Source organism: Miniopterus natalensis, chromosome 2 (assembly GCF_054644295.1).
Source record: "Miniopterus natalensis isolate mMinNat1 chromosome 2, mMinNat1.hap1, whole genome shotgun sequence".
In the NCBI taxonomy this organism is placed as follows: domain Eukaryota; kingdom Metazoa; phylum Chordata; class Mammalia; order Chiroptera; family Miniopteridae; genus Miniopterus; species Miniopterus natalensis.
The window spans coordinates 151520979-151541793 of NC_142082.1; the positions used below are offsets into that span (position 1 = coordinate 151520979).

General features: G+C 38.0%; 1 protein-coding gene across 2 annotated transcripts in view; it reads right to left on the reverse strand.

Annotated features, from left to right (window-relative positions):
* Positions 1-964: 964 nt before the first annotated feature.
* FGD4 (FYVE, RhoGEF and PH domain containing 4) overlaps positions 965-20815 on the reverse strand; it is an 83992-nt gene continuing 64141 nt past the window's right edge. The window contains exons 9-17 of one of the 2 annotated variants that reach the window (XM_016201444.2): positions 19930-19988; positions 19456-19602; positions 13182-13354; positions 10063-10093; positions 9754-9846; positions 9316-9441; positions 6804-6944; positions 3899-4039; positions 965-2794 (exon numbers count right to left, since the gene is read on the reverse strand). In XM_016201444.2, the coding sequence (XP_016056930.2) occupies positions 2552-2794; positions 3899-4039; positions 6804-6944; positions 9316-9441; positions 9754-9846; positions 10063-10093; positions 13182-13354; positions 19456-19602; positions 19930-19988 (1154 nt within the window). In that variant the 3' untranslated portion in view covers positions 965-2551. The remainder of the gene's footprint in view (positions 2795-3898; positions 4040-6803; positions 6945-9315; positions 9442-9753; positions 9847-10062; positions 10094-13181; positions 13355-19455; positions 19603-19929; positions 19989-20815) is intronic. The other variant, XM_016201445.2, reaches the window with a different exon arrangement.

Below are 20815 nucleotides of genomic sequence, written 5' to 3' on the forward strand. Positions count from 1 at the left end.
AAAAAACAGGTGGGGCTGCTTTGTTGCTTGGCTAAAGGACATGGGGTGGGATGTGAAGACGGTGACGAGAATCAGAAGTTCTCTTCTTAAAATAAGATTTCTCATTTTTTTGATCAAATTAAAGATAGTATTAAGAGGATGATAATAAATATTCCCTTCATGAGTATTCTTTCAATCATCTCAATTAAATAACATGGATATTTATTGAGCCAAAACTTGTGTATGTTACTTCCACTCCAGGAGAAGAACTCACTGAAAGGGAAAGTATGGTCTTCTTGCTGGTCAAAACAGTTTTCAAAAATAATCTGCCCCCATAAATCTTCTGATTGGTCCTTCCATTTCCATTGTTCTATCCACATTTACAAAAGTCACCTTTCCCTGATAATCATTCTACATTTTTATTGCTTCTCTCTTCTTCAGATTAAGAAAACCAACGTATCATCTATAGCTTTAGTTTAACCTCAATAACCACCCATGAACACACATGTTGTACACACACACACACACACACACACACACACACACACACACACACACGCTCGGCAACTAGAAAAGAGAAGCAATGTAAAATATTTCTTAGTCTGTCCCTGATTTAATAGGAAGAAGTTACCTTTATCTCTTTTTGGCTCCAAGTATTTGGTTTAATGTAAATGATCATGGCTGGTATTCCTTTTATGCAGGAAGGCAACCAGATCATGTCAGCCATAAGTAGTTTATCTGCTCCTTTGCAGAAAAATAGGAGCTATTTCAAATTTTCTTAAGAGGGCCTAAATAGATGAGTGAGAATCTCGAATTCTGAGTGAATCTATTCACATTTAGGGTGTAATCCCCAAGGGCAGAGGATAGTGAGGTCATTCTGTGGATTTCTAGACGATGCATTAAAAGTGACGACATTTGGGGGCATAACAGGGTAAATGAGAAGAACAACCCAGATTTAATTTGAGAAAATAATTAAGTTAATTAGCCAACTTAATGTGATATTTTAATCATAATTACAATATAAGGGAGAGAAGCCTTTGTCACAAGGAGTTATATTTTGTCTATTAAGATTCCCCAAAAGGATAAATGAGAAAAGAATGCTCAGACTCTTGTCAATGATCTTGTACCTCCCCAAAACCTACCATTAAAACATTGTTTTTCAGTATTGTGCCCCCCTCTTCTTTAGTGGGGAGGTTTAAAAAGTTGAGCATAAACTTCCTTTAATATCTATCCAGCCCTCTCCGACATAGGTTATCACGTGACTTTTGTTTCATATCTGACAAAGGAACAGGCCCACAAAGTTATCTTAAGTATTAATTATATATGGTCCTCATTTAACCATGCATAACAGTCTGATGGAAAAGAAAAACAGTGCAGTAAATGCAGTTTCCTGATGTCCCAGTTGGGTATAAGGTCAGGTATCTTGTACAATTCAGGTTCTTGTGGAAATTTTTGTACGTGCTGATATTAACTGCTGTAACAATCAGAAGATCGTAAAAGGAAAAACAACCTGTATAACTTTGACCATCTCGGTGACCAAAATGCACTTTATATCAGAATAAGCAAGACTGGAGCATTAGTGAAACCCTCACCTTAGATTTAAATAGAAATTATTAGCACCTTCAAAGAGAGGCACTGTTTTAAATAGGCACAGAACAAAAAAAAAATAGTACTTTAAAAATACGGTTGGAATTCACTAATATATCCCATGCCACATAAATTACAGCTTTTTCTTATTATAAAAATATCAATACCCTTAGATGTCAATCAGTTAAACATAAATCACCAAAAACATTTAAGTTTAGAACACTGTCCAATTCCAAGATAAAACATGCTTTATAGTTTAAAAATAAATTAGAGACAAATATGAACCTAAAGCTGAAGAGAAAGGCATGTAGAGTATATAGATATATATTTATATTTAATACTATATATACATAATTCCTATATACTTAACATATTTCATTTTTAGGAGTATTTCTACAAAAACAAGTATTATCTTTCATTAATAAGTTGAAAGTTTGAACACCAACAATATGTCCATTCTCTTTTGTTTTAAAAGGACATACGTTATTTATGCAGCATGAGCTTCATAAACTAAATTAAATAAGTTAATACAATAGCCTAAACTGTCGTCCTTGTAATTTTTTTTTTAACCATGGAACTATTTTGGCAACATGGAGGTATATCTTTCAAACTGTTACAAGTCCTACAAGTGAAAGAGAATACATTAAAACATTTAAGTGAAAGTGGTCTATTCTAACCTGATAGTGATATAATTAATTGATAACCATTTTCTCCAAGACAAAAGTACATATTCAAGGAATAGCTCATTTAAAAATGCTCAATTTTTCACATTATTTCCAACTTTTATCGGTAGAATGGCTCTGCACAGTAACTTCACCAAGAGTCCACAAACATAGGAAAATAGTCCCCTACCAGGTACATTTATGAGCCTATACTTTTCAACATAAAGTGCTAAGAGATGAATAAGAAGAGCTGGGAATGTCTTGAGCCGTGAATCTTGAGACCCCCGCGCTGTGGCTGGTCCTGGAGTTCAGCATTCTGATTTTTATTTAGGTTCAGGATGACAGTCCAAGGTAGCTGAGTGCTGGTTAGGACCCTCTAGTGTCTCACCTGTGACAGCTAGGAGGATGATTTTCAGCCACTTCTGTTTCAGTTCCTCACTGTCCGCAGCAAAGCTGTGCACAGACTTGGACTGGGTCAGTTTGAAACTGTGTGGCAGGTCCGCACTCCTCGGCATGTCGTCCACGATATAGCCCAGGAGTGGAATGGTGGCCTGGGCTCTGACATCCTAAAGAAGAAACATAGTACATAAAGAGCGTGAGATGTGTTAGCATGCTATACGTGACCCTTTGTGATCCGGCTCCTACTGAACCTCTTTTCCTACCATCGTTCCACACAGACTTGCACCGTGAGCTCTCCATGGAGAAAGACGGTGATCTGGGAATAGCACAGCACCTGTCCATGAGGCCACTAATATCACTGACTGAATGAATGAATGAATGAGAGCTGACACCTAAAATTAGCTAGGATTCATTGACCCAATCCCTCTTCTTTGAGGGAGCCTACTCAGCTCTTCATTCAGTGAACAAGGGAAGAAAAGAATAGCCATCTTATTTTATAAAACCAGCAAATGTTAATGGTTCTTTCATTAACAAGCACAGTTTTAGCTGGTGTTTCATTCATTCATGCATCAACGTATTTATGGACAGGAAAAAAACCACAAAATAGAATAAAATATATACCTTGGCATTTTAAGTCTATTTCTAAAAAAAGTTTTACTAGCCCTTAATGCAGGTATAGGCTAAAATGCAACAGGTACATTTAAATGTTTATGTCTTTCCAGGTGAATGCATAATTGGTTTAAGTGCTACTTGTTTTTCAAGCATTATACAATCCATAGTGCCTGGAGCTGCTCTGGTTAAAAGTTAAACCTGCATGTCTGTTGTTCTCACAGATTTATCTGAGATCCATGCACAGATGGTTCTCAAACAACTGTTACTGTATAATGTTAACCTAAGGTTGATTTAAACTCTCCTTCCTCTCAATTTCTTTCTTTCAGGTATTCCTCCATTCAAGGTTGAGGGACTTATTAAAAAAGGCTCCTTTTCCATCTGCTTCACCCCTTTCTCCTGATGCACTTTTCTAATTCAACTCACCTTTTTCTCACACCCATGCAACAGGAATGAGAAAAGGGGAGAAATGATCCATGGGGTGAAGAAATTATTGGTAACCTTGAATTTTAGTTATTATTTTTGCAATTGTAATGAAACAATGTTACTGAGCTCTCTTGTTCTATAGAGGTGTGCACATGGAAGAATTTTGAGTTCACCATCCACTCGCCTCCCTCTGTCCCCATGATTTCTGTCCCTTCAGACAGATGCAGTTTAAATACCTGGGGGGCACCGTACATGTACAGCACAAGAGGGTCTTGTTTGGGGATCACACACCAAGCTTTCTGCCAAGGTTTTGACTTTTCCATATACTGAAGAAAGCTGCATACAATGCTGTTTCCAGATACTTCTGCTGATTCAATCTAGAAAAATATAATAGAAAGAGAGAGTGAGAGTGTGAGAATGAACACAAAATGGACCATTTGGAGAAGTAATTCAACTTAAGGCAACATTCATTAAATACAGTGTGTTTATATAAAATGTCTCCTGAGACCATCCAAAAAGTTCATCTTCAATTATTTAAATATTCATCTAGATTACTAGCATGGGAAAATATCTAAGTCAATTTTAACTCTCTGTATTACCAGACATTGATCTAAATGGAGTTAAACATTTATTAACTGCTTACTATGCAGACACTTTTCTTAGCTCAGTAAGAAATGTATCATTTCATTATTATAATCCTCACACCAACACCAAGAAGGCACAACTTTCATTATCTATGAGGTTCAGAGATGAAATAGCTTTCCCAAGATCATACATGTAGGAATTGGCATACTGGGATTTGAGTCTGGATCCAGAGCCTAAACTTTAACCACAATGCATACCAACTTCAACTATGTACAAATGCAGTAACAAAAAGACAAACCCTGGCCAGCAATCTTTGTCCTGGAACCTGAGATAATTCAAGTTTTTAAAAACTGCATTCACTGTAGAGCCATTTACAGTTTTCTGCTTTCCCTGCAAATATATAAGTCACTGGCTGAAAGGAAAGAAAATCATTTGACTAAAAGATGTTTTTTTATTACACACATTATGGAAAGCATCAAATCCTTAGGGTACTGCTATTCAGTGTCTCCCATTCAACAGTGCTGGTTCGCAAACTGTTTTGTAACTGGTTCAAGAAAAGCAAAGAAAGTAAGAGTCAACAATGAGAAATTTTTGCAGCAATTTGACTTTGTGATGACACTCAAGCTCATGATCGTGTATTAGAAATAAAACTGACCCTTCATCACAGATAGTCTAAGAAGCACTGACTGGCAAACTATGGCCTACCAGTTCATCACCTGTTCTTGTAACTACCTGGGAGCTAAGAAAAGTGTTTACAGATAGTCATTTGAGATCAATTTGAAAATAGGAAACACTAACTTTTGACTCCAATTAAGGGAAATGTTACCTTCTCTTCCTCCTCTAAAGAATTCCATTCTTCTTATTACCATATTAGAGAAAGCTATACTAAATTATTATAAATTTTGTCTATATAAATTTGTGAACACTTTTTTTCCTCGTTAGAGAAGTAATATTCTCAGTTTTCCTTCTTGGCCTGCAAAAACTAAAATAGTTTTTCTCTGGCCCTTAACAGAAAAAGTTGATTGAGACCCTTGGTCTAATGCATATAACACTAGTTGGCACGAAGTGAGTTTCAAATACTGCATGTATGTGTGTGTGCATATGTGTTAACCTAGTTAAGTAACTGATCCCTCTGCCCCCCAATATAGGTTTTTCTAGAAAATTACCTGGAGGCTTTTATTTCATAGATAAAGCCTGAAACTCACCCCTTAAAACAAGTTATCATATATATATATATATATATTTTAATATATCTTTATTGATTTCCAAGAGAGGAAAGGAGAGGGAGAGAGAGAGATAGAAACATCAATGATGAGAGAGTCATTGATCGAGCCCACAACCCGGGCATGTGCCCTGACCGGGAATCAAACCCTGATCACCTGGATCCTAGGTCGACGCTCAACCGCTGAGCCAGGCCCAGCAGGGCCAAGTTATCATATTAATACGGTCACATCAGATGCTGTTGTTAAGAACTGAGCCTGTGATCTTGGGAGCCAATGAAGCATCTCTCTCCACCCACCCTGCCTGAGAAAGCCCCATTCTGGTCTGCCATTCAAGTGACATCTCTACCCTGGAATTCAGAGTTATATTTTTAGTGTACAGACCTACACTTTAACCTTAAATGAACCTTGAAGTTCATGATCCTTTGCCAGTTACCCACAAGGACCTTTGTATACTTATACAGTGTAAGTGCTCAATAAATGATTCTTAATAAACCATACAAACCCTTAATATACCAAGTATGTCTATGACTTTAGATAATACAATTTTAATCTTGAGCCTATTCTTTACAGACTTTCCAGGCTATCTTGAACTTTCTGCCACAAAGGCCTTATTATATCTTTGGGTGTGACACTCATTTCAGATACAAGTAGCATTATAGTTCCCAGGCTTGGGGGGCTGACTATATCCTAAAGCATGAGTCAAATTCACTTGTGAGACATTTCAACAATATTTCAATGCAGTTATGGGATTATTGTCACTGGCTATTAAAATTTAATAATTTCATGCAGTGTTTTTTCAAAGTCAATATGATGAAACGTAGAGAAAAGCTTTCCTATTAAAAAATACACTATAGTGCCCTGGCCAGTGTTGCTCAGTTGGTTGGTGCCTCATACCATACACTGAAAGGTTGCAGGTTGGATCCCCGCTTGGGATGCGTACAGGAGGCAACTGATGTTTCTCTCTCACATCAGTGTTTCTCTCTCTCCCCCCCCTTACCCTCTCTATAAAAAAAATCAATAAACTTATAAAAAATACATTATAGTAATTGGGGCATTGGAAAAGGTAACAATACTCTAATATTTGACTATAGCTACCTTCACAAAATCAATATATTCACTCTCAAATGCAGAACACTGCCCTCTTCTTTCTGTACAACTGAATGTGACCCCAAAATTCAGCAACACAGAACAAAAGTATGACGCGCTCATCATTCTCCAAACTGTTAAATACTAAGAGAAATAACAAAACGTGTTGCCTTCTTCAGGGTTAAAAGACAACTCTATGTTCCTCATATGAAAGTCTAAAAGACATCCAACATTTACTATTTCATACCTCTAAAATTCCTTTTCTTTTCTTTTCTTCACTCTCTGCAAATCCACTTATTATTTGGTAACAGTCTTTACAAACTTTGCTCAGTTTACCACCATCATACTCCAGTTGAGCTTTGTAATCAGAACACTTCCAACAAACCACCTTAAATTAGAAAAGGTAATGAGGAGTGAATAATCACATTTAAACAATAGTAAGATTTAAGCCATAAACATATATAATGGTAATAAGAAAGATTTATATAAAAGGCAGATTATTATACACTAAGAATATCCCTGTGAGCATTGGGATTATTACCATAGTAATTCATGACGATGGACTATGCTGGCTCACCCTTTTCTTTCTGACCTCTAAAGGCAGGAGGTCTTCAGAGGCTTGGTCGGGATCTTTACTTTTCACTCCTCTGGCTGTTTCATCAATATCCTTCCAGAATGAACTCATGACCTTCCCTGCCCCTAGAGCTCTCCTCCCCCCACCCCACCCTTCCTCATGCCCCTATAGCAGGAGACAGCACAGCCATTTAACCAGTCGTGACAGGTCATAAACCCAGGACCATCCCCGACACCTCTCCACTGCTCACCCCACAGAGTCATTATATTACTAAGTCCTACTGATTTTACCTCCTACAGAGTTTTCAATCTGTCCATTTATCTACATCTTCTTGTAATCACCCAAGTCCAAGCTATCAGTGTCCTGGTTTGGACTATGAGAGCCTTGTGACTGCTCCTTGTAGCAATCTTACTAGCCTCCAGGCCTCCACTCCTACTTCCCTCCAAGCCATATCTCAAATGGCCCTGGATGCTCTCTTAAATAATCATAATCTGATATGTTTCTTCTCTAATATTTAAAATCCTTCAGTCTTCCCTTTGCTGTTAGATATGGAATATATTCTTAACTATGGTCTACAAAGTCCTGCATAATCTGCCCCTCTGACTCTCTGTATCTTTAGTGACACTGGCTTCCCCAGCCCCAAAGTGCCATGCTCCCTCCCCCCTCATCTCCGCTTCATGAATTAACTGCTGTTTATCCTTCAGATGTTGGCTTGAATTTCACTTCTTCAAGGAAGACTCCTCCAACTTCCAGTCTGGAGCATGTCTCTTGTCACTGTGCCACTCAAGCTCCCTGTACTCTTTTTCAAATACTGATTATAAGCTATACTCATATACTTGTGTGATTATTTAATAAATGCTTGCTGCCCTGACTAACTGCAAGCTCTAGGAGGTTGTCCTTGTATATTTTGCTTATCAGCACACAATAAACATTTATAGAATGCCAAGGAATAAATGACTATAATGAAAATACATACTATTTCTTAGTGAACAGTATTTTTCCTAATTACTATAAGATAATTGTTATTAAAAAAACAAACTTCCACATTAAAAAATTATATTCTTGGTTCTAGGAGCATATTTTTTTCCAATTTACAGTCAACAAACTGTATTTAAGAAATGTAAATATTTATGTTCACAGCATGTAAAGTTCATAATAAAAATTACTTTTTTCTCCTGAAATTACTCTAGGATTTAGAATTAGATATGTCTGTACTGTAAATTCCTATTAACTAATATCTTCTTTTCAAATCATATCACAGTATTTTCATGATCCACATTTGAACACCTTTGTTTCTCTGACAGGTTCGCTTTTCCCTGCCCGGAAACAACTATTTCACGCTTAGTCTTCTTTCTCAACCCCCCCCCCCCCCCCCCGCCTTTCTTCCTTCCCCCTTCACTGTCAGCTGATAACATGATATTCTGCTTACATGTCATCAGACTTAAATTCCCTCATTTCCCACTACCAACTCAAAACCACACCCAATCTGCAACCATCTTTTTCTCTTTTCCTTTCCCTTACCATAGCGGGAAGTTTCTCTCTTCCCATCAAAAGCCTGAACTTCCACTTATGCTAAGACGTTCTATTTTCTCAAAGCCGTCAACTCCTTTGGTTATTATTTCTCTAACTATTTCTTCTACCACACTTCACACTCGACTCACCATGCTGCAGCACATGCCCTCTGGCAGTCTCAAGAAAAGACCAAGCTCTTGCCTACCTCAGGGCTATGACACACAGACTCTCACTGCCCGAACGCACATCTCGCCTCCCTTCTTGCGGTTAGCTCTGCCTCACCTTTAGGCATCAGCTTAAGTATCAACCCCTCAGATAGGTCTTCATTTTTCTAACCAAAAGTGGATCCAAACCCCCCTTCCTTACCATTATTCTCCATTGTAAACTTCCTGATTGCCTCCTTATTGCATTTATAGTCATTTGAAACACTTGCTTGTCCATTTACCTGACTGCTCTATTTTCTCAATAGGATGTAACCTGTGCGAAGTCGGGCATCATTTTGCTTACTATTTTTACTCCAGGACCCAGCACTGTGCTTTGTGCATGCTTGTCACGAAAATTAGTTTATCAATGAAGTGCTTTACTGAGTGAGTTTTGGGGTCTTTTCCGAGTTGACGATTTCACAATACCTATAGTTACTGGGAATCTTCATGATGAAAAAAATCTCACTTACATGTCCACATGCTCGACAGTGATGCCTTCTCCTTGTCAGTGCATTGAAAGGCTCTTTGCATTGCATACACATCGTTACTTCATTATCTCGGATCCATCTTGGGGCTCTTTTCCCTAGCTCGGCATTCTGAAAAGGAAAGAGAGATTCAATTTTAATAGAAAACACTGGGATTACCTCCCTCCCTCCTTTCCTCCCTCCTTCCCTCCCTAGCACTTTAACAACACTGTTTGTACCATGTTCTGGTAAAGAGATAAAAGGTTCAAAGAAGTCTAAGCAGTATTAAAAAGGCACTCATTATTATATTTATCTAAGGAATGAGATTCTGTCTAAATAGACAGTTTGGGCATTGAGAAGGGAAAAGGCAGGAGAACAAAATGACAGATCTTTTGTAACTGCAAAGAGCAAAGAGCTTAAAGTTAGGAATTCGATTCAACTCACAGAAACCTCTGACTGAATGTCATTATCCTTTGCAATTGCATTTCTGAAGGTTTCATGCCTCTGATGGAAAGCATCGATAGTCTCTTGAAGGGCCTAAAATACAAACAAAATTCAAAGCACACATTAAAGTATCAAATGCAAATTCATGAAAATACTTTATTAAACAAATGTCTATGATGGGAATCCATTTACAAATTAAACGACCCTGATCTAATGACTACATGTGCACAATGCAACAATATCTGCACGCTTGTGTACACACACAGAGGTTACCAAAAAACAAAAAATAAAAATAGAAATAAGGTTTACCTTGATCCATTCTTCTTTGTCTTGTTCAGAACTAAAACAAAACAAAATTAAACTGAATGCAGAGACCATTAATGAGTTACACCTGGTGAATAAAACTATGTTTTAATGTTGTTCCAACTTTCTAGAAAACTCGAGGATGTCCAAGAGGGAGTTACAATCAAAATTAAACAGACTCTCTGGCAATTGAACAAATAAATTCTTGAACAGAGTTTTAGACCATCCATTTACTTTAGTACACGTAATTTTTGATGGGGAGAGATAAGTTTAGCTTTTATAATAGACTGCCCTGACATTCAGTTTAACTACCATCATCTAGTTATAGACATCAGGCAACTCCGTAGATCTAGCATTATACTGGATATACAACTAGTCTTCAATTCACCTTTATAAAAAGCAGGCAGGGTGTTTAAAGGCTACGAGCCACAGCCCATCTTAAGAAAGATGATAATTAGCCTCAAGAATCTAAGATATCTTTGTAAGGCCTTAGAAAGGAGCTGTTTAATATTTCCTTTGATGAACATTTAATTTTATTTTGCTAGAAGGCTTTAGGTAATACCATACCTAACCGATTATGGATAAAGCAAAACAAACATTTTAAATGCCTGTAGGAAGGAGGTTTCACAAATTAATGGACCCCAGCATTTAATAATTTTTTGTGGGGGGAAAAATTTCCTTGACTGAAGTCCCCTGTTTTCCTGTTGAGGCAAATTTTCTTAATATCATCTCCTTTACAGGTACCTTACAGATCTGGTTGTTGTTATATACTATCCTAGAATAATCCCCTTTAGTTGACTCTGGACTAAGATCTCTAAATTGAGGGATTTTGAAGACCGTCAAAGAGTGGGTTCTGTTTGAATGTGTCCGGTAGGCTAGGGCTAAGTCTGAGTTTCTCCTGAATGCACATACCTTGGTCCCACAGGGATCACTTATGTATGAGTCTGGCAGGAGGTTTGCTCCTGTGACACTGTCCATCCTTCCAGTAAATTTATTATGTGATAATGTCCATTCTTTCAGTAAATTTATTATTACCCAGTAAATTTACAATGTACCAGGAATGCTGCTGGAATCTGTACCCATCAAATGAAAGATTCTACTTATTGTTCATCTGGTGATCCTCGGGGGGGGGGGGCCTTCAATCTCTCTCCTCAAAAGAGATTTCTCCCTATTGCTGTGCCCTGCCCCCACAAAATCAGCTCTACTGCCCCGAAAGCATCGTTGAATGCTAGTTGCTTGTAGCTTTTAAAATGCAAAGAAACTTGACAGGTCTTCACTCCTTTGTTTAGTTTACTTATCACTGTATTTTTATATCCATTTAGCAACCAAAAACCATTAAATAAAAACTACAAAAACTAGGAATACTTTATATTCCTTTGAATATGGAAGAGTGCACAGAGTACAAGAGGTTAGGCTTGAGGTCGACTCATTTAGCAAGAAAAGCAGAGCCCTTTTTTCCTCAGGTGGCTTCAAAGCGAATTCTCTTGAAATATCTCCAAATATATACCCAATTTAGGGTTCCTTGTGATCCCACTAACATTCTGATTTTCTGGGACCTTCAATGTTTGTTTCCATTCTTGAGAGTCATTATAGACTAGATGACAAGTAATCACTTAATGTTGACCTTCAATTTACCGTATAATCATAAATATAACTAAAGCAATGATATTAGGGGAATAAAAAAATGTAAGGAAAATGACCATGTTTTAATACTAATTGGAAGGTATCCAATACTGCTTATTGGAACTCTACAAAGTGATGACTACTTGTACTTAAGAAAATTCCTCATGACCCAGCCCATCCTAAAGAGAAAACAGCCCAAGTTGCTAAAAGAAGGCTAGAGTCCCCTTTCAAACTAAGAAGCCTTGGTAATCTTCTGCTGTTCAGACGCACCTCCGGGTTTGCAGATTTGGAAGGGTGCTGATATTTCAGAGCCAGCAGCCCCTTCATTCTTCTGCAATGAAAACTTCTCTAATGATCAGAACTATAGGGGGTCCTCCTTGTTGCCAGGCCCAATCACTCAGGGAGTCAACATCATACATTCTACCCTTGGGTTGACAGCTGGGGCTCCAACCCCATCACAATAAGGCAGAAAAACCATGACATTCAAAACCAAGTCCTCCACCACTTTAACTCATGCTTGCAATGCCACCTTCGAATCCTTCGATCAGTCCCCAGGCAGCCTGCCACCTCTTCCACAACTGTAATTTCATCAGTTCCCTGACTTCCAGGGCACAAATTCCTGCTAAAATGATGTATTCCTTTTTGAAAGTCTGAAGTTTAAGCTCTTCTGTGGTTACTAAGTACAAATATCCAGGATGAATTCACCTGTGCAGCCAGAACCACATGCCACTGGGGCAAAGGAACAGAAGGGCTTTCGACTCTCCACGGATTCTGGGTTATCAGACCATCACTGCTGGGACTGGTACGCAACCCTCCGATCTGTGACTTTCTGGAGTCTCCTAGTTTTCACCATACCAGGCCTTTATAGGATGAATGGATAACAGTCCTCTAAAACAGGTATTTAAAACCTCACAGCACTCTGTCCTGCAGTGGCTCATGCATTAGGTAACTGTAATCTACTGTGGTGCTTTTTATGTTTTTTTCTTTCCAAGTATGGTAATGCTAGGGGGATGAATGCTGGAACTCCAGCCCTTTCTTTCCCACTCAGTAAAGCACATAAGAAGAACCATCCCTTCAGAAGTCCTGGTCACCAGAGGCCACTACATCCCCAAATGTCCTCCTTCATGCATCCTCCTGCTGTGGCAAGAGAATCATCGCCTTTTCCACCCTGCCTCTTCAGAACGTTCTCTCCATCAAAGTGCTAATGAGTCCCGTGAATGCAGAGCCTCTGAAGGACTGAGTTAAACTTCAACATTTAGTGTGGGACAACAATAAACATTTGTGGACCAAAGGAAGAATGGAGAAAAAAGGGTTAGGGGAGAACCTTTTCCTACAAGACGCAAAACTTTGGCTTAAATGCAACAACTTCATTCTCTGAGCACCACGTAAATCTAAAGAGTAAATGCAATTTATTGAATGTTTACTTTCTGAAAACGCCTATCCGAGGCATTATGGAGGAATCAAAAGGGAAGGCAGCTGTGTGATAGGAATGGTTCTCTTACCTGGCTTGCAATTCCAGTGTTCTCTCTTTCCCAGATACCTGGAAAGTGTGTGGATATTCCTCATTGTGAGTCTCTACAATTTGCATCCCATCGATGCCAACCCTGGTTCGAACTGTGAACTTAGAGCCCACCAAACTGAATTTTGGCACACAGTACAGCAACATGTTGTTGAACTGCAAGGAGACAGAACACATATCAATAAACAGGAAAGCAAAGGGGAGAAAGTGACCAATACTGAAAGCAGCTCTAGAAATATTCCAGGAACTTCCAGAGAAGTTGCATACTTTCTATGCGAGCAAAATTATATAAATACTATATTGAGATTTTATGCTTGTACCAAAATGATCATATTTTAAAATTTACAGCCTATAATTCCCTTTGTTGGTTCATAAATATTTTATTAATATCTGAGTAAACCAATCACCATTTTGTACTATTAAAGAAATTAATTCAATTAAATTCAGCAACAATTTATTAAGAACCTTCCATATACCTGCAACTGAAGTTCACAACCCATAAAGTTGAAGTACTTAGACAACAAAATTTCTGACTGTTGGGTCTTAGAGAGCAACTCTTCTAACAGCTAGAGGAAAAGTGTAATATTTGGCAATTATTTTAACCAATGTATTTAATGTTAATATATAGCCAATTCCACTCCTAGGAATGTACCCTAAGAATCCTGAAACACTAATCGGAAAGAATATATGCACCCCGATGTTCATAGCAGCACAGTTTACAATAGCTAAGATCTGGAAACAGCCCCAGTGCCCATCAGTAGCTGAGTGGATAAAAAAGCTGTGGGACATTCACACCATGGAATACTACACAGCTGTAAAGAAGGACCTTGTACCCTTGGGGACAGTATGGATGGACCTGGAGAAAATTATGCTGAGTGAAATAAGCCAGGCAGAGAAAGACAAACATCACATGATCTCGCTTATATGTGGAATTTAAAGAACTTAATAAACAGATGAACAGAATAGATTCAATGACATGGAAGCATAGATGAGACTGACGAATGTCAGAGGGATGGAGGAGGGCGAGCGGGTGGAGGGGGAGAGAGTAACCAAAGAATTTATATGGACATATGCACAACTCAAGGACACGGACAATGGTGGGGAGAGGGACTGGGGAGGGGGACTGGGTGGGGTGGAATGGGTTATTGGGGAGAAAAAGGGACATCTGTAATATTTTAAACAAAAATAAAATTAAAAAAATTAAATTCTATATCCAGCAAAATTAAAAAATATATAGAGAGAGCCAAAATTATTAGGTTAAATTTCATTCAAACATGTGAGGTTAGCATATTAACTCTATGTAAAAAACTAAATCACTGTTTTATATTGACCCATGTCTTGTTTAAGAATTCATCCTGTGTGAATAAACAGAAAAGTCATCTATTTTAGCAAAAAAAGTCTTTAAAAATCTTCTTTATAGGATCTACTTTTAAAATGAAAAACTTTATTTTGAACCTAGTCAAATGATGTGTAGTGCCTCATTTCTAGTCAACAATGAACAGCTCCTGCTTATCAGGCCCAAGCAGTGACTCTGGAAGGGCATTTAATTTACTTTAAATATGTTAAATCATGCAAAAGGATGAGAGTGTCTAGATATTTGGGTTAATTTGCAGGCAGATTCCTAAAGAAGGTCCATACCTATATTCCTACTTCATATTTATTGTTTCTAGGGTTACACATGTTTTTTAAACACGAGAGCGACTGGGGACTTAAACCCTTACGCACTACGTAACCTCTTATGTCTCAAGATCATTATCTGTAAAAGTTACAGGTTGTTGACGGGATTAAATGAGGAAAAATGTCTTCTTCTGCCCAGTCTTCTGTTTGGCTCCACATGGCCATAAAGACAAGAAACGGTGATGGATATTTAAAAACATTTCCACGTTTATGTGTGTACTCATTCTGAAAGCAAATTTCTCACCAGTTGTTCCTCATACATTAGTTTGCAACCTCCTGTGACCAGTGTCAGAAATTTCATTTCCACAACTGAATAATGTAGAAATAAAAAGACACGAAATACACTTTATCAGATGTATCTCAACACCACATTTCACATTTACATTTCTAGAAGAGAACACTAATGACCCGTGCTGTATTCTAACTATGGCTACCAGAGCCTCACTGTACTGCCTGGGATTTAGAAAACATTCTGCAAGGTTTTCAGCACTATCTGAGCTTGATTAAGGCAACAGCTTGCCTGCTACTACTCATGTTAACATTTCTTTCTCTCTTCTATCCAGGCCTTCTCAGGAGGGGATTAGGTCAAGGCTGTGAATGGTGCAGGATGAGCTGCTGAGCGCAAAGTGGATGGGCCTCACAATTTCAAGATAGCAACAAGACCAAATCTTTCTGCAAACTGAGTGACAAAGGTAATGTTTTGGCATAAAATTTCTGAGTTATCTGATACTTGTACTCAAGTTCACTTTATAAAGTTCAGCAAAGTCTTGTTATTTTATAGAAACACAAGTTCATGAATCTGGAAGTTCTCAGCACCTGCCTTTTGTAGTTACTCTCACACAAGACGACGGACTATCTTATAATGAATGATACCTTTCTCTTTCCCTTTGATGCTTTCAGGATTACATTTCCCCTATTATATTCTTCCTAACTGGGGCTTCACATTCCAAATTGTCAATAACTGTATGTATAACTCAGGTCACAATCTAATGCTAGTGAATAAATACCCCTTCCCTTCTTCCTAGAGTTGGAGGTGAGAGCTCTTGAAGGCTACAAAACATTGCTCACAAAGAAGTACATGTGTAAAGAAATTCGGTAGCTAGTCCTGCTCCCTCCGTGAACCTCGTTTCTGCGGCAAAAGCCACCGTCACCTTCTCTCTGGGTTTCCAAATCTCTCTGGGTACTGAAGGGGGAAGTAAGAGCAACTGTAACTCAGAGCAGATCAACTTTCCTTTTCAGTGTAGGAGCTTCCTTTTTATTCCATGCCCATAGCTCGAAAGGAGACATTGACAGAGCTATCCCTGGCTGGGGAGCCAAGCTCTGGAAGTGCCAGGCTGTGCCCAAATCTAGAAGCAAGTCTCAATTATACTAAAAGAGTAGGAAAGTGCCCCTTTTTTGATCTCTAGTGTTCTTCAATTATTTATTTCAAGTTTCTTAAAATATATTTATTTGAGTGAAATAAGTCAATTTCCTGTCTCACTAGTGACTGTTTCATTAAAATTTGTTTTAGAAAGTTAAAGTACATTGTTGGAGAAATTTCCAGAGCCTGGTCTGTACTCAAAATTTAAGTAAGTCAAGGGGGGGACGACCCCTAAATCTGTCAAGCTACAAGGAAATAAGAAATAGAACCCCAAAGGGTCAAGAATAGAACCTCTTTGGTCATTTTATAGGATAACTTGGTATTTTTTTTAACTTTCAGATGTCAGGTGTGGTTATTAATCAACAGAATACTTTACCATTGATATGTATTTTAAAAACTGGTGTGGAGGCAAGCAAATCTGCAAACACATGATGATTTGAAAGCTGAAATTAGATTCTAAATATAATTTGGCTTTTCAGAAAAATGTAATATCCCCAGAGTAGGAAACAGAAAAATAGCCCTCATTTTATTTCTAGAGAGAAAGGAAAATAAAAATGGTACTTGTGAAGTTTCTACAGATGAAAAAACCAAGATGCTCTGTGGGAATAGAAGTGTGCTGCCAGAGGAGAGACTGTGGATTAAAGGAAAAAACACTCCGGAAATGCTTTAAAGGAGAAATGTGGCTTTCCTAAAATTCCTGCGGTATGACTTTCTTCTCCCTGGAGGCAATAGCATCATGAGACCTTTGATGGCTTCTACTAACTGGAACAGGAGGGTTGTTGCCTCAAAGTTACTACTGCTGTATCCCTCCAAGGCTCTTTGCCACCTGTCCTCCAAATAGCTGCTTAATTTGGCTTTGCCCCAAGGTATGCACCCTAAAACTATTTCCAGAACAATTCTCAAATGTGAAAATTAAACTAAGGCAAGTGGTTAAAAAGCTTAACTGTAGAAACTGTAACACTAATGTGGAAGAGGAGATGGGAAATTACCTGACACTGGAGGGACTGCTCTCTCAGGGTTACCCAAGTCCCAGAACCAATAAATTTTTTACTTACCTGCACATACGTCTTTCATATGGAAACCAACTTATCCAGAGCCCACATACCCCAACTGCCTCCTTTATCAAGCTCTCAATCCCTGAGTCAGAATTCCCCTGCCCTAATCACCGTAAGGCCAGGTCCCAGACAACAGCCCATAAGCCCCAGAGTCTGATAAAATTATGTACACTGACAAATCCTAAACCTGTTTCTCCTGCTTCCTTGCCCGCCCCTCCCTTCTTGTAGAAACCACAATAAAAGCTCTTGCCCATGTTTTCTGCTTGTTCCCTCTGCCTCCAGGCTCTTGTGCTTTCCAGTGTGGAATGCTCCCTCCTTTTGGGACCTGTAAGTATAACTATAACTATCTTCTCAATGGCAATCATCTCCAATCTGGTGGACTCATCATACCTGAATAACAAAACCTACATTTCAAAATAAATAGAGCTCTGAACCCTGACAGTTCATTACATGTCCCTGATTCATATTCAGCTCTCTTTATAACTTCTGAAAGGTGAAGTAATTCTGTTGAGCTCAGATGATTTTTATAGTTAATTTGGGTAACATCTATATGTTTTTAAAAGTTATTGAGATATAATTTATATACCACAAAATATACCCTTTTATAAAATGTATAATGCATGGTTTTCAGGATAGTCATAAATTGTACAATGATCACTACCATCTAATTCCAGAACATTTCATAACTCCAGATGGAAACTCTGAGTCCATTTCCTCTTCTCCATCAACCCGAGGTAACCACTACTGACATCCTCCCTCTATGCATTTGCCTATTGTGAATATTTCATATAAATGGATTCATACAGTGTGGCCCTTTGTAAATGGCTTCTTTCACTTGACACGATGTTTTCAAAGTTCACCCATTTGGCATGTGGTTTATTCCTTTTTATCGTAGTATCATATTCCACTGAATGGACATACCACATTTTGTTTACCCATTCGCCAGAAGATGAACAGTTAGGTTATTTCCACTTTTTGGCTAGCATGAATAATTTTGCTGTGAATATTCATGTATAGGTTTTGTACAGACATATGATTTCAATTTTCTTGAGTAATACAAACTTGGAGTAGAACTTCTGGGTCATATGGTGATCACATGCTCTTTTTCCAAAAATGAGAACACCGCATGACAATTAGCCCCTAGAAATTTTCTTTTTAAGGGAGCTATAACCAGACAACAGAAACTTCTAAGCCTCCAATGACAACTCATATTATAGTGGTGAGATGCAGTCATCTCAGCAGAAAAGTCTGCCCTGCAGTCATCTCAGCAGAAAAGTCAGCTATGAGTAACATCTTGAGACTGTATCGTGTGACAGTCACTGGGCAGCCTTTTTGCCAATATCTCTCTGTTCCTCTGCCTATAATAACAATCGCAATAATAGTTAACATTTACTGAGCTATTACTCAATGTTACCTTATTGTTACTCAGTGTTAGCTATTACCATGCTTATCATCATATCCTTAGATATGAAAAGGAGCTGGGATTAATTACCAGTGACTAAAGCTAAATAGCCTGAATGCCCCAGGAAGAGCTCTTACATTTGAGATAAGCCCCAGACTAATTGTCATTTCTAGGAAGTGAAGGAAGGGACAGGACTGACCAGTGAAAAGGAACTATGTAGCAAACACATTTGCTTTTCACATAGGTATTTTAGGCACAAGTTTGCCAACGTTGCTTATATAGTTCTTCAAACTAGAAAGATTAAAAGTAGTGGTTAGAGATGATTAGGAAGAAAACTGTTGTCAAGAAGTAACGTTGACATGATATCCAGGAAATGGTACCTTTTAGCCTGTAAGAATGAAAGGAAAGAGAAAACTGAAAATCATAGCCATCAAGTGTGTCTGTGTCATACCTCACATACACACTGATGGCTATGACCATCATGGAAAGGTTCAATTGTCTTCAGTAAGGGTTACTGAAGTAATTACATATGGCAAATGCACACACAAATTATAGAAGAATACTTCGATAAAAGATCTGTGTCCTTGAAAGAACAAGTTTCAGTTACTGAGGACATTCCCTAGGTGGGGTCTTGACAGTAGTTGACTACACCAGGTTAGATATCATTGTTTTGGAAAGCAGGCAAGCATCCTATTTTTCCAAGATGTATATAACAACTTTTATAAATTATTCTTTCATGATCTGTGCACACTACAGTACTCACTAAGAAAAGGTAGCGTTCCTGTGCTGATGTGTTCCGAGCAGCTAGTTTAAGTATCTGTCCCTCTTTTATTAGCTCATTGGAAGGATTTACAATGTCTTCCTCTTCTCCCAACATTTCATAAATCTCTAAGAGTTTCTTTAGGTTATCCTAGGAAATTAAAACAAAACACAGAGACATCAAATATGAGGAGGCTTCTTCTTAGTGGCTTCAATAATAAACAACCTTAGCTGAAATATGAACAACTCAGAAGCAAATAGAACTATGCATAAATTTTGATATAAAATATGTCTATTTTGAGGAAAATTAAAACTTGGGAGAAGAGAAGGTTATTACAGATAACACTAAACAGTTCGTAAATAATCTTTTTTGTTTATCTGTATCAATTCATTTTGATCCAAATGTTAGATAATATTAGGCTATATTACTGACAATTATCTAACCAGAAGATTCCTGTCTCCTCTGGAAACCACTTACCATTTTTCTTATTGCACTATTAGAATGGCTTGCTGCTGTAGATATAATTTCAAGGGATTCTAAATGGGGAAAAAGAAAAGAAAATAAATACATGTTGTCCTTTCTCTGCTGCTAGATAGATGAATAACATATACTTCACATCACAATAAGAAGAAATGGGGGGGGGGGCGGAAATCTGAGACCAAAGATACATAACAAAAGCAGGGGCAATTTCCATTTACAAACAAAAGTTCATTTGTAAGTAGATCAATACTTGGAACTTGAAGGGTATTTCCTCATAAAAAGTCATATACAGCCCTGGCAAGTGTGGCTCAGTTGGTTGAGTGTCCTCCCACGCACCAAAAGGCTGCCAGTTCAGTTCCTGGTCAGGGCACATGCCTGGGTTTCAGGCTCAATCCCCAGGCGGGGGTGTGCAGGAGGCAGCTGATCAATGATTCTCTTTCACATCAATGTTTCTCTTTCTTTCCCTCTCCCTCTCAAATCAATAAAAACATTTTTTTTTTTTTAAAGTCATATACAGTGATTAGGCTTATAGGTATATTTAATCTATAATGGAACTTTCAAAATCAGCAAACACTATGTACACTAGTTTGGGACAAGGCACTCTGCCAGGTGCTTTCATAGGTATTAGGTCAATTACTTCTTATACAACCTGGAATGGAAAGTATATTAGCTCCATTTGACAGATAAAAGAAATGGAGCATGGTGTGCCTTGGCTAAGGTAACATAGCTATGATATTAAAAGGCCATATTTGAGCCTAAATCTTCTGACTCAAATTTCTACATTTTAGTGTTATTATTTTATTTGTTTTTATGAGCCATTTAACCACTAAGCATAATCAACTTTCTTTGGGAAAAGATAGCCATAGTTCTAGCCTCAGCCAGG